The following is a 15,058-nucleotide window of genomic DNA, read 5'->3' on the forward strand; positions in this document are numbered from 1 at the left end:
AACAAACATGAGGCTGGCTAGTGATTTCTACAGGTTTTCTTAGTCAAACAAATAGGGTAGGGTGAGTCATCAAAAGTGTTGCAATTCTGAAATGTAGAGGAGGAAATCCTTTTCATGCAAACTGAGACTTTTGGAGAGTTTGGAAATTTTCAGGCTGAGAAGTGAACGATTGCTCTTTTAGCATAAGTTTACAATCTTTCCTTATTTAACTATTCAATCATTCTAAGTTATTTTTGTAGCATTTAGTTTAAGCCAGCAATGGCTGGTTTCCTTTATATTAGTGTCTCGCAATCTCAAGTTTAAAAATCTTCTTCATCCTTCTCTGTCTGGCTTCATTCCTCTTCAACTTCATTCAGAACTACAATACAACTTTCTCCTCTTCTAATATAGTTTCTCTTTGTGCCTTCATTGAAAACCACAATTCAACCATGTAAAGTCTAACTAGACTAACTTAATGTTTTATTGCATTTTGGTAAATGTTCCAACACATTTCATGTTTTGAAACTAAAGGTGCAGGACCATTTTAAGGGAGGAAAGAGAGGTATAAGAGGCTTATGGGGAGTAAATTCCTACCTTAGGCCTAGGCAGCTGAATTAAGGTATAACTGGAGCAATGCTGAGGTGAAGTAAGTGTGAGATGGCAGGATTAGAGGAGAGATTGGAGAGAATTGAAGGGCTGAAGGAAACAACAAATAGAGGGAGGATTGAGACAACGGACGGATTTGAAAACCAGAGATTAAAGCTTCTATTCCCAAAGATGCTTAACTCAGAGGCAGGCGGGGTTTTTCATTAGGCAGTGAGGTACAGAAGCTTCACTCTTTCCAGCCTTTGCCTGAATTGAGTTCTGGGTGGCAAGGCCCATGCTTGACCTTCCCCACCACACCCCCCGCACCACCCCACCACCCCCCTGCCAATTGAGGCACTGGTAGCCAATGAAGGATTAAAATCCTGAGCACACTGCCACTGCTATTAGCCCAGCTGCAACCATTCAGGGTGCCATTCGCTTCTATGTGTGGGCAGCACATCACCTTGGGGTATGCAGGGGAAATTGTTGTGCCTTTGTCAAAAATAAAGGCATTCAGTGCCTGATCAAGGATATCGGGCAAGGGATTGGACACTGGGAATCAGTATCCAAGTTGCTTATGACCCCTTCTTCCACATTCACCAATCAGAAAAGTCCCGTCTTCACATCACTGACCATGTCCTGGGTCACTCCACAGACACTCTACTTCCTGCAGCAGCCAGAGTCTTTTATGTGAGGCTACTGAATTCAGGATCCACTGTTGTGATTGGCTGGCACCTTCTCTGGGGCAAGACTTACATCGTTGTGGTCTTAAATCTAGGTTGAGACCTGTTGGCGGAATCCCAATTGGCATGTAACTTGGGAGGCCTTCCCTAGAAGAGGCAGAATGGGTCCCGAATCAACTGTTGAGCCAGCTTAATGCCTCAAGGTTCTATCCAGATGTGATTTTTATTTCAAGGTATTGTTGAATCTGGGATCAAAGTATATCAGTTAACACAGAGGTAATACAGGCACTTAAAAATGACGGGCATTCCCATAAGGAAGCAATGCAGGACTCTTTCAGGCTCTCGTGTCAATGGGTAAGACCTTTGTCACCTGAATTAAATTCTACCAAGTGTGTCATTGGGCACCAGGGGGTGAGGACATGCACACGGTCTACTACAGATCATTTTAGTTGTGGTCATCAATACACACAGAGATAGTTGATACATTGATAAATCTGTCAGAAAGTCAGCTGTCACACTCAGGAAGAGTATTATGATCAAATGATGAAGGATGATTCGGCTCATCTCTTTATAACCTTTCTCAGTCACAGCAAATATTTTTATTTCTGTTTAGCTGCAGCTATTACACTTCAATTAAAAAACATAGTTAACACAGTCAAAGTGAAGGAGCCAATAACAAGCTTCTCTTGAGTGAATGAACATGGAATTTTATTACCTACTAACATATAAACACACTCACAGGTAAGAAGTTTAAAATAGAGTGCGTGTCTGGTACAGACAGGAAAATAAAGGCGACACAGATTAAATGTGTTTGGGGTCCTTTAGGTGTTAGATTTTTAATCTAAAAACATAGTTGATTAATTGCTGATTTATACAGTATGGAAATAAACACTTTGGTTCTACTCATCCATGCCAACCAAATATCCTAAATTCATCTAACCTAATCTGCCAGCATTTGGCCCATATCCTTCTAAACCCTTATTCATGTACCTATCCAGCTGCCTATTAAATGTTGTAATTGGACCAGCCTCCACCACTTCCTATGGCAGCTCATTCCATACACACATTGTGTGAATAAGTTACCCCTTAGGTTCCTTTTAAACCTTTCCCCTCTCACCTAAAACCTATGCCCTCTAGTTTTGGATTCCCCCACCCAGGGAAAAGACCTTGGCTATTCACTCTATCCATGCCCCTCAAGATTTTATAAATCTCTAGAAGGTCACCCCTCAGCCTCTGTAGCTCCAACCTATTCAGCCACTCCCTATTGCTCAAACCCTCCAACCCTGGTAATATCCTTGTAAATCTTTTCTAAACCTTTGCAAGTTTCACAACATCCTTCCTATAGCAGGGAGATCAGAATTGCATTCAGTATTCTAAAAGTGGCCTATCAAAGTCCTTTACAGCCGCAATGTGACCTCCAGATCCTACACTCGATGCTCTGACCAATAAAGGAAAGCATTCCAAACGACTTCTGCCTACTCTATCTACATGTGACTCCATTTTCAAGAATAATAAACCTGCACTCCAAGGTCTCTTTGTTCAGCATCACTCCCCAGGACTTTACCATTAAGTGTATAAGTCCTGCCCTGATTTGCCTGTTCAAGATGCAGCACCTCACATTTATCTAAATTGAACTCCATCTGAAACTCCTCAGCATATTGACCCATCTCCTCAAGATCCCACTGCACTCTGAGGTAACCTTCTTCGCTGTCCACTACACTTCCAATTTTGGTGTCATCTGCAAACTTATTAACCATACCTCCTACGTTCACATCCAAATCATTTTCATAAATGATGAAAAACAATGGATCCAGCACCATTCCTTGTGGCACACCACTAGTCGTAGACCTCCAGTCTCAAAAGCAACCCTCCACCATCACCCTGTCTTCTACTTCAAGCCAGTTCTATATCCAAATGGCTTGGTCTCCCTGTATTCCATGTGATCTAATTTTGCGAACCAGTCGACCATGAGGAACTATGTCGAACGCCATAGTAGTCTATTTCGATCATGTCCACTACTCTGCCCTCATCAATTCTCTTTGTTACTTCTTCAAATGAGAAATGATTTCACATGCACAAAGCCATGTTGACTATCCCACATCAGTCCTTGTCTTTCCAAATATATGTAAATCCTATCCCTCAGGATTCTACTTGCCCACTGCTGATGTCAGGCTCACTGGTCTATAGTTCCCTGGATTTTCCTTACCACCTTTCTTGAATAGTGGCACAATGTTAGTCAACCTCCAATCTTCCGACACCTCACCTATGACTACGATGACACAAATATCTCAGCAAGGGGCCCAGCAATCACTTCCCTAGCTTCCCACAGAGTTCTACAGTACGCATGATCAGGTCCCAGGGATTTGTCCACCTTTATGTGTTTTAAGCCATCTAGCACTTCTGAACATTGTTCAAGATGTCACTATTTATTTCCCCAAATATCTCCCATTGCTTTCTCCATAGTAAACAGTGATGCAAAATACTCATTTAGTATCTCCCCATCTCTTGCGGTTCCACACACAGGTTGCCTTGCTGATCTTTATGGGGTCCTATTCTCTCCCTAGTTACTCTTTTGTCCTTAATGTATTTGCAGAATCTCTTTGGATTGTCCTCAACCCTATTTGCCTAAGCTATCTCATGTCCCCTTTTTGCCCTCCTGATTTCCCTCTTAAGCATACTTCTACTGACTTTTTATACTCTTTTAGGAATTCACTTGATCCCTGCTGTATATATGCTTCCTTTTCTTCCTTGACCAAAACTTCAATTTCTCCAGTCATCCAGCATTCCCTATACCTACCAGCCTTGTCTTACACCATTCCTGATGAAGGGCTTTTGCCCGAAAAGTCGATTTTCCTGCTCCTTGGATGCTACCTGACCTGCTGTGCTTTTCCAGCACCACTCTAAACTAGGCCCTAACAGAAATATACTATCTCTGGACTCTCAGTATCTCAATTCTGAAGGCTTCCCATTTTTCAGCTGCCCCTTTACCTGCGAACACCTACTTCCAATCAGCTTTTGAAAGTTCTTGCCCAATACCATCAAAGTTGGCCTTCCCCCAGCTTAGAACTTTGACTTTTAATTCCGGTCTATCCTTTTCCATCACTATTTTAAAACTAATGGAATTGTGGTCACTGGCCCCAAAGTGCTCCCCTACTGACACTTTAGTCACCTGCCCTGCCCTATTTTCCAAGAGTAGGTCAAGCTTTGTACCTTCTCCAGTCAGTACGTCCACATAATGAATCAGAAAATTTTCTTGTACACACTTAACAAAATCCTCTCCATCTAAACCCTTAACACAATGGCAGTTCCATTCTATGTTTGGAAAGTTAAAATCCCCTACCATTACTGCCCTATTATTCTCACAAATAACTTGATTTCTCCTGACAAATCTGCTTCTCAATTTCCCACTAACTGTTGGGGGGTCTATAATACAACCCCAATAAGGTGATCATCCTTTTTCTATTTCTCAGTTCCACCCAAATAACTTCCCTGAATGTATTACCCGGAATATCCTCCCTAATGCTATCTCTTATCAAAAACACCACTCCCCCTCCTCTCTTGCTTAACTTTCTATCCTTCCTGTAGCATTTGTATCCTGGAACATTAAGCTGCCAGTCCTGTCCATCCCTGAGCCATGTTTCTATGATATCCCAGTCCCATGTTCCTAACCATGCCCTGAGTTCATCTACCCTACCTGTTAGGCCTCTTGCATTGTAATAAATACTGTTTAATTTATCAATCCTACCTCTTTCTCTGCTCTGTTCCTACCTGCCGTGACTGTTTGTTGTTCTCCTTTTCCCAACTGTACCAGTGTCAGACTGATCTCTTTCCTCATTATCTCCCTGTTCAGCACCCTCCCCCAATGCCCCCCCCCCCACCTTTTTAGCTTAAATCCTCCCAAGCAATTCTAGCAAATCTTCCTGCCAGTATATTAGGCCCATTCCAATTCAGGTGCAATCCGTCCTTCTAGTACAAGTCACTTCTAGTACAGCTCTTCATTGGAAGAGCTTCCAATGATCCAAAAATGTGAATCCTTCTCCCACACACCAACTCCTCAGCCATACATTCATCTGCTCTATTCTCCTATTCCTACTCTCACTAGCTCGTAGCACATGGAGTAATCCAGATATTATACCCTCGAGGACCTACTTTTAAATTCCTGCCTAACTTTCTATTTTCTCTCCTCAAAATCTCATCCTTTTCCCTTCCTTAGTCATTAGTTTGAATGTGTACAACACCCTCCTGCCAGTCCCACTCCCCTTTGAGAATATTCCACACCGTCTCCGAGATGTCCTTGATCTTGGCACCAGAGCGGCAACACACCATCCTGATTTTTCGCTGCTGGCCACAGTCTGTCTGTGCCTCCAACTAGAGAGCCCCCTCACACAATTGATCGCTTCGAACCTAATGTACCCCTCATTACTTTAGAGCCATTCTTGGCACCAGAAACCTGGCTCTCTGTGCTATATTCACTGAGAGTCTCTCACCCCCATACATTTTCCATACCAGTATACTTGTCTGAGATGGGGATAGCCACAAGAGACTCCTTCTCTACCCACCTACGTTTCCTAACTTTCCTGGAGATAGCCCATCTACCTGAGTGTATCTGCAGCACCTTCCCCCAACTGCCATCCATCACACCCCCTGGCTGCTATAAATTCCTCATTGCCTCTAATTACTGTTCCAACCAATCCAAGCAATACAACAGAATTCACAGCCAAACACATTATCTGCAGACATAATCATCAGTAACATGGAAACTCTCCCTAATCTCCCACAACTGACAGGAAGAGCACATCACTCCACTCAAGGCCATCTTTGCACCTTAACAATCTGCAGATCCAGAAAATATGCTGCATGAGGTATCACGCAGAACTGTACACAACTCTCCAAATGTGGAATAATCAGAGCCTCCTATAACTATAGCAAAAATTCTTCCCCTTTCTGTTCAAATGGCTAGCCTTCTGGTTTTATTTGTGTCTGACTATTACATTTTAGTGATATCTGGTAGGCCACTAAATCACCCTAGACTTTCACTTTTCCTAATTTTTAATATTTAAAAAATATTCTGATCTAACCTACTTTGGTTCAAAATGGATTACATTACATTTAACTTGAAATTACATTGAAATTCATCTGCCACAATTTTGCTCTCATTACTTACGTTTAATTGATTAAATTTCACCTTTGTGGACTGGTTTGTAAACTCACAGACTAGAACAATGAAAATGAGAAGCAGACATGTTTTGAAGTCAGCTAACAATACATTATCCTAGGCAAAAAATTTCCTTCTGATGTTCGTCACAAATATTTGGAGCTGTTTGCAGATTTATACTTTAAATAATAAAATGAACAATACATAATAAAATAAAAATTCGAAATGGATTTACAAACATTGACACATCAGGGTGAAGATAAAATCCTTCAAATGGAGATAATTTGACTGAACGATAAAAAAAATTCTGCTTGGCAGTGATTGCACCATTAAAGTTCCAATCACAAAGCACTTCTGACAAAAACATTCATAGCTGGAGGAACCTGCACTAGTTTTTAGTATGTGTGATTTCTTCAACTTGTCTAAACAGCATGTTTTAACAGTAGAACCAAAATAATTCCTACAAGATCATCTTTCTTCAGTTGTTCCATCACTGCATTCAGGTAGAGCAGAAGAATTTTTTTTCATTTTGGTTTGCAACAGGGTAGAAATACCTCAGCACCAAATTAGTTACATGACAGAAACAATTTATCACTAAGACATTATGTCACATGGAAGTGGAAAACAACCACTGTAAGTTGGAAAAGGAAATCAAATGAATGTGCAATGGGTGGGATTGTTTGGATAGTTAACAAAAGCAAACAGCCACTGGAAGGCCAATTAAAATTTAGTCATTAATGATTACTGCAGAAGAGAGAAACTGTGCTGCTAAAGACATTGTTCCAAGGCACATATTTCACTTACATAACCGCCACAACTCCTATTTACAGTTGGAAAGATATTCTATGAAATATCTGTATTGTGGAGACGTTTTTTTAAGTTGCTTCACCAAAAACCATCTCAAGAGAATTCTGTAAACTCATTACATTGCAAGTTTGTGGGAAATTTGTGTTCCAAGAAAGCAATAATAAACAGCTACATTGTTAGTTTTATTTCACATGCTCCATTTTGGCACAGCAACATAGGTTCTCTGAACTATGAGTAGTTTAAAATCATTGTTGTGTGTTAATAATACGGCACAAACTGTGTTTCAATGATTGTCAACCACAGTAGAGCATTCCACCCAGGTATAGTACTTCAGAGTTTTGTTATGGGCTCGAAAGTAAATCTTTTTTTCTTGGTTTAACAATTCTACATGAAAGTAAGGATTGGCTGTGGAGAGCAAACAGTGATATAATAACATGTACTCAGCCCAATCATCTTTTGCTAACAATTATTAAGCAAACAGTAGCTGAGATCAGCAAACTGCATGTCATTAAATAATAAGCTGCCTCGGAAATCAGTGCTTTCTTTTTTTAAAAAAATGTATTGATAGGAGACAAGATTAAATATTAACGTGAAAACCCCTCCACCCCTCATCAGCATATAGCTCCACTAGCTAGCACTTCATTTCAGTAAGATGCTTGTTAAACATCATAGCTGATAGAGATACTCAATGTAAGTCTGGTAGAGTGGTCGTCAACCTTCTGAGAAGTTCAGTGAAAAGGGGGATTGGTGGAGTTTTTGGTAACAATGCGCTTGTCGAAAGCTCTGATAGAAATGGACTTGCCAGATTACACTGCTGCCTTAGACCCTGCTTATACAACTCTGGAGTTTGAGAATATGCAAGTGTTAGCCATGGGTAATGGTGAGTTCCAAAGATTTTACTGTCAGACTACAGGATTTAAAATGGATATGGTGTGTGATTTTCCAAACAAGAGTTTCATTTCACTTCTGCATAAATAGCAAATGCTGAAAACAAATATAAAATCTTTAGAATGTTTGTAACAGAAGCTGTACTTATTTTGGTGTGCCACACAGTCTAGATGATTTTTAAGCAATACACATGTAAAAGGCTGTTTGATATTTTCACAAATATAACAAGGACTGTTTGGAAGTTAATTTGTTTTTGTGTTTTTAAAGCTGAGGAAGTCAAGACAGTCAAAATGCATTATTTGTACATTCAGATGTGCTAAAAAATCACGTACAACGTATTTGTCCACTCGTACATTTTAATTAACAATCAATAGTGAGAGTTTTGCAACAAAACCATTATATAATAATTTTTAATTTCTAACATTAATTCTGAGAACTAACTTTTAGAATAGGATAAAATATTTATTTGAAAGTCATGTTACTTTTTCAAGTATTCTGCAAAAATGAGGTTGCTCCTTATAAAGTTGCTTTCGTTCACACTTATTATATTTCAAAATTATCCTTTTGCTTTCTGGTTAATTTATTATTGCCTCAGAATATGAGTAACTGGAATAGGTGGTGTTCTGCATTTTGTCAAATGCAGTAAAGATTATTTACAAGAGACACACTGGTTCATTCTGGTTTTGAAATGACAATCCAGCCTCCATTTTAACTACTACCTCATTTAAGAGAGAAAAATCAAACCTCAGTGAGGATAATTTTTACAAGTCATTTGGAATAATCTATGCTATAATGGATCTATAGTGGACCCTACTGACTTTAAATAATTATTGTAATTACCCTACTGACTTAAAAGCTCCATTGCAAGATGTTTAGAAGGATTTTTCAGTAAACAGAGAAGCCAATTTATGTACAAATGTTTATGGGAGCATCTCAGTTGGAAACTGTCCCTGTGTAATCAATTACCAAGATTAGAACACAATCCATTAGAAACTATCAATACTGCATAAATCATCAAGTAATGTTTACTGATAAAAGCAATCAATGTGGACTGAATTTCATGATATTTTTGCTGATATTGTTTTCTTAAATCATTTCTTAAAAACTATGAAATTCTAATTCCTCTCATTGTTTTAAGATACAGCAGTAATTAACAAGATTGACATTTATGATTGATCAGTAACCTGTGCAAATCACTTTGACAATAACAGTAAATTACTATTTAAAAATAAACCGAACCCAGGTCCTAAATTTAGGATGAATGCCACCTTTTAAGGTTAAAATAACTTTTGCTGTTATTTTTATTATTTGGGTGCTTCTACATTTTTGGTGGAAGATTTTTAAAAATATTTTTGGATGCAGTCAAATATGCCTTTAAATTCTCACAGATTGTTTGATGCCTTTGCTTGACTTAAATCTCTTCACCAGGTAGCTCAGTCTAGCTGAAAGCTGTAGGCAAGGTAATGCTACAGACTGCAGCATTTCTATGGCATGATAGAATGGCTTAAAAGATGTATAAACATTCTTTAAAAAAATACATTTTCACGTGCTAACAATATTCAAAATTCTCAACTAATTTAAAGGAATCAATTGAGAAAAGCTTTGAATCCTAAGCCTACTCTATTGAATAAAACAAATTAGGGAAATTTGTATAAATCATAATTTTATCCAGGAAAACTTTCAAATGATTCCAATTACCGGATTTAGCAAGCTAGCCCTTTAAGAAAAGTATCCCATGTCACATGTCTAAATCTATTCTGTCATTTATCCATTCTACAATAGTTCTTTGTCAATAATGACAGTTAACATATCAAAAGGCTGCCCTCCTTCTCATCTTCCCCTTTGTCTCCATAGCTTGACAATAAGACCTTTCCAAACAGAAGTTGATGTATATTGCACTCTTGTTTTGTGCATGAAACAATTGTATAACATAATAAATTTAGCAGTGAATCAAATGTATCCTATCTGATGTTGGGTCCATTGCTGAATATGTCAGGCCCATTTTAGTGCATACCAGGCAGCTACTTAAAACAGGCAGTGGGTTCTATTAAATATGTTAATCGGTAATTTGTTGACCATTAAAGGATCCTTGTTTAACACACATTACCCAAACCCCTGCCACTTCCAGATTCAGAGATATTTAGATTGTTTGATGCATGCCAATGATGATTAAAGTAAAACTGATTGTTTCTGTCTCTGTAAGGCAGGAGGAATCTCACACAAATACTTTTCAATGGCTAGCTTGAAAATCTCAAAACTAAAGCAGCAAGTTTTTTTAGATGTAGGCAAGTTTCTGTTGCAGTCTTATTTACAGTAAAAATTTCAAACTTTTTAAACTTTAAATAACACATTGGACATATGTATTTTAAAAAGTGTGGACTGCTCATGATGGGATTTGTATATCCCTTAACTTGCTTGGTGTTATAATTTGCATTTCTATAATGGAGTAATGTGCTCCCATTTCACTATGAATGGAAGTTTTACTAGCTGAAGAATGTTTAGATTCCACCTCAATGTTTATTCCATGAAAATGGTCATGGTGTTTTTGTGGCAAAAAAAGAAAATTTAAGCATATAACTTTATATGCAATAATGTGGACCATTCTACTGCTACAAATATCAGAGTAACATTTTGCTACAAATTTCAATAATGGTGTTATTGTGTTTCAATATTTCTTGTCCATGTACTCACCTAAAGGATTTAGTTATGACTCTTGAACTTTGAAGTAGAATCATAAAGATTTGAAAAGAAAGGCGATAGGTTGCAAAAAATAGGGGAACATGCTGATCGATATAAGTTAATCTGACCATAACTGTCACGTTGCATATTCCGTCCACCTACAAATAAGGCAGTTTAAAAGATTTTTATCATGCCCCACCTTAAGTATTAGCTGAGTGGCTGGGATACAAGTTTACTGTATCCACCCAATCCATGGAATAACAAACAGTTGGATTTCACCAGCACACTGGAGATGAGCTGGGGAGCAGGTAGAAGTCATAAAATGGTTAGATATTGCAGGATTGCCTGCCCATTTTCTTCTCATCATTACGCCAATTTACCAGCTCTCTCCAATGGCATCAAATGCAGCATTGTGGAGTTTGTAATGTATTTGAATATATAACAAAATGACCCCAACACAACACCACCTTAAAGCCATTTTTTAACATTTCTGTGGAATTTGAGAATAAATGAATTGTGTTCACAAACTACCATGCTTTTTCTCTTGATACTTGTTCCAATATGACCTTTCAAAATATGCCCTGTTGCTTTTGAGAACCACAGTTTTATTTTTCATTTCAATTTCTGTTCAGTCCTATACCTTTGCATTCCGAGCCGAACTAGTGACTCAGCAGCCTAACAGCTTTCTGATCATGGGAAACATAAATGTTATACTATACTGTAACTTTCAATTTAAAATGTCTGTTGTCAAAGAGTAAATATTGCAAGTACTGAAAAAAGATTAGTTTCATGTTGTTTTTCATTTATGGAATATTCAAGGAAATATAAGAGTAATAGGCATGTGTAGAGAAAATCTCTGACATTGCCCATTTTGAATAATTTTATTCTCTTCCTAATAATTCTGAAATTTTGCACAAAGATCCCCATAATTTGATAAAAATGCCTGTCAGAGAAACCATGAAGGTTACTTGTTTCAGAAAGTCTGTTGGTGATGTTGGTGATGAAACAAGGGTAATACACATTACTGAAGCAAAGAATAATGCAGTATTCCGTGCCCTAATGATATTTCAGGCATACTGGAACACTAATTTTGCTAATGAGCCAAAATGTTGAAACTGTCCTCTTCCTAAGTTGCTTCGTTTTGAAAAGGAAGGAAAGTGTAGTACAAGTATTTTGAGTGGAGAAATTGCTCTTGTTGAATCTCCCTTTATTACAAATTTGTGTGATATGCAGGTGAGCAGTTTTGTCAATGTGACAATACTCTGGCTTCTGACCCTTTCTCTACAATTTTAAGTTTAATGCCACTTGGAAGGCAGTTAAATCTGATTTTTAATTTCTTCATCTAAAACCCATTAAAGGCAATGGTTAACAGGATGCAGTTATGCATATTATCCATGCTAATAAATTAACCTACACAACATAGATTTACTTTGATGCAAGAATGTCTTTCATTTGTATGTTATCTAGGCCTATTGTCAGTATTAAAAACCACAAAAAAAAATTAAGGTTGGATTCTAGTCAGATAATATGTTTCTCAATGGTTTAATGCAGGATTAATGCATGATAAAAATTATCAGGCTGTAGATATTATGAAGCTTTTCTCCAAGCATTTAAAACACAAAAGGTTTGTCAAGAATCTCTCGCAATATCAATTGTGATTTATTTCAGTTAGCCTTAAATATTGTGTTTTGAAATAGATTAAAAGTAGCTTTCAAAATGTTGCAAAAATTGGATTATAACTATTTGGATTCCAAGTATGTTAGATTTAATTATTAATATATTTATGAGATTTATTTTTGCTAATTTTCAAGTTATTCTGCACTGTTCGCTAGATAATTTTCCATCAAGTCTGATGAGAACATGGTAAAAATGTGACTGGAGATATTCTTTGCTATATTATCACCTCCTTGTCTTTCCTTCCACTACCCAGAACTTAGTCCTGTCAATAAAGATTATGCACAATTATATGTGGAAAGGCATTTGCCAATAATATGTAAACTGCGGCATTATACCCCTTAACATGCCTCTGAAATTGAACTCCCTGGGTACAATGTTCCACTCCCTGGAGATGGTAAGGGAGGAAATTGCTTTTTGCCAGCGGGCAAGGGAACTTTTGTAGCCAAGTACTAGCACTCTTGAGGCAGAACATCTTGACAGAGTCTCAGGGACATACTTTGGTATATTACTGACCCCAAGACTTATAGCTGGCTGGTAATTGGATAAAATACCACAATTTCTTCACCAGAGACGGGCTTGAATCAAGTAGGAACATGGGAGGAGTGCTTAGCCAAGCAGAGCAACTGTATTTATTGGCACATGTCCACCATTGATCAGTGGAATCTTTTTCTCATTAAAGTCCACTCCCAAGACTTGAGCAGATAATCTAGCCTGGTACTGCCCGAGTCTGAAGCCTCAGAACGGCTGCTCTCAGGTGTTGTGTTTAACCCTGGCACTGTCTGCCCTCTCAGCTGGGAATCAAAGTGTCTGTGGCACTGAAGATCAGAGGGGGAGTTCACGTGTCATCCCAGCCAATGTTCTTCACTCAACCAACCAAAGCAAATCAAATCACCTGGTAATTATCTCATGTATGACTTACAGTCTGCAAGATGGTTGTCACAGTTGGAATATCACAGCTGTTACACCCAGAAACCAAGTTGTTACAGTTCAAGATGGGATTACAAATTGTTAAGCTCCCCAGTAAGAGGGATGAACTGGCTCCCTTTCTTTATTCACCCTAAAACCTTGGTTACAGCAGGGATAATTTTAAAAGGATTCTTTCCCTTGTGGCTGATTTTCTTTGACATCCAAATGAACAAATATTTTAAAAGGAGTCACTTTAACCAGGTTTCTTTAATTAACAAAGAGCCAGTTTATTAATTACTAAACATGAGAAGAACTCATAATGCAACACATATACATTCAAAATAGATACAAGGTGAGTCCAAAAAAGTAAAAACAAACACAAACGCAAGCAGATCAGTCTTGAAATGTTCACAAACAGCAGATTCTTGGAAGGGAAAAATCATAAATGTGTCCATAGTTTGGTACATGAACCATAAGAATGGTTTGCTGTTAGGCAGGAAGTCATCAGCCTCTCATTATCTTTATAGTCACAAGAGATCACAGTCCATTTGATTCCACACCTTTTTCCCCCTTGACAAATGTTTTGAAGTTCCTTTTGCATCCACAGGTTTCATTTCCATAGGTGACATTCAGAGGATGTCTCTCTCTCTCTCTCCCTGTCCAGACAGCCACTTAACTTGCATAGAACAACTGTTTTTGACTATATCAGTCATCTTTTAAATTATAATTTTAAAATTTCTACTATACTTTGGCGCTCCTGATGCATGGTCATGAAAACATCATAGAATTTCATTGGCAGCAAAACACTGGAGGGTGATCAACTTTTTTCAGTGATTACTACTTATCAGAAAATGATTTGATTTGATTAAGTGAATATATCTCCTCACGTCTTGAGATCATTACAGTCTTAGTTCATACATGGACAAAAACGCTAAACTCGAGATGTGGAGGGACTGCCCTTGACTACTCACAAAAGCAGTGTCAATAGGAATCAAGGGGAAAACTCTTAGCTGTTTAGTCATACCTGGTTGTCATTGTTGGAGGTCAATTATCTCATTTCTAGGACACCGCTGTCGGACATGATGGGTGAGCCCTAAGCTATTCAAACACATTGCCATGAAGCAGGAAGGCAAAGGTTCATGGCTCTGATTTTTCATAAGGTTCATTCTTTGAATTAGTCAGGTTGAATTGAGTGAACTCAGTAAACTCACTTCAAGTCCAGTCGGTCAAACTGGACTGCACTTACAACTCAGAACATCTAACTTGGAAAAATAAAGATCTAAAACTTAAAGTTATTATTAACAATTCTGGTAAATAGATTTGGAAGGTATTTTTTTCTGCCATTTTAGTAGTTTTTTTGTAATTTAAAATAATGGAGTTAAAATAGAATAGGATTGGATTTTCCTTGTAGTGCGGATAATAATGAAAAGGTCAAGGAATTATTGTCAGGATGTGAAAGCAAAGCAGAACCTCTATGTTGAGAAAAGATTTGAGTAGTTCCCTTATGCTTTAAATAGGAACTTGCGATTCATACCATTGAGCAGAAGCTACCTTATTTATGTCCACTTGTATACCATTGTTAGCCCAACTAGCCTTACTTCTATACCACTTCCAATTCCCTTCTCCTTTGCTGAGAAACTTGGTGGCACAAATTCCTGACACAAAGTCAGCAATTACTTGGCAGCAGCAACCACTTTCA

At 38.0% G+C, this 15,058-nt stretch overlaps 1 protein-coding gene across 3 annotated transcripts in view; it reads left to right on the forward strand.

Moving 5' to 3' along the window:
* The window catches only part of hnf4a (hepatocyte nuclear factor 4, alpha), a 175,968-nt gene that overhangs the window by 100,602 nt on the left and 60,308 nt on the right, over nucleotides 1-15,058 (forward strand). Inside the window, exon 1 of one of the 3 annotated variants that reach the window (XM_087994908.1) lies at nucleotides 7,881-7,899. The exons of 1 other annotated variant lie outside the window; for it this stretch is intronic. Coding sequence is in view for 1 of the 2 variants with exons in the window: in XM_043710303.2 (XP_043566238.1) it covers nucleotides 7,975-8,089 (115 nt within the window). In the remaining variant the exon portion in view is untranslated. One more of the 3 variants, XM_043710303.2, reaches the window with a different exon arrangement.

This window comes from Chiloscyllium plagiosum, unplaced genomic scaffold (genome assembly GCF_037043375.1).
Source record: "Chiloscyllium plagiosum isolate Xiang-an unplaced genomic scaffold, Cpla_swu_hap1 HiC_scaffold_15, whole genome shotgun sequence".
In the NCBI taxonomy this organism is placed as follows: Eukaryota; Metazoa; Chordata; class Chondrichthyes; order Orectolobiformes; family Hemiscylliidae; genus Chiloscyllium; species Chiloscyllium plagiosum.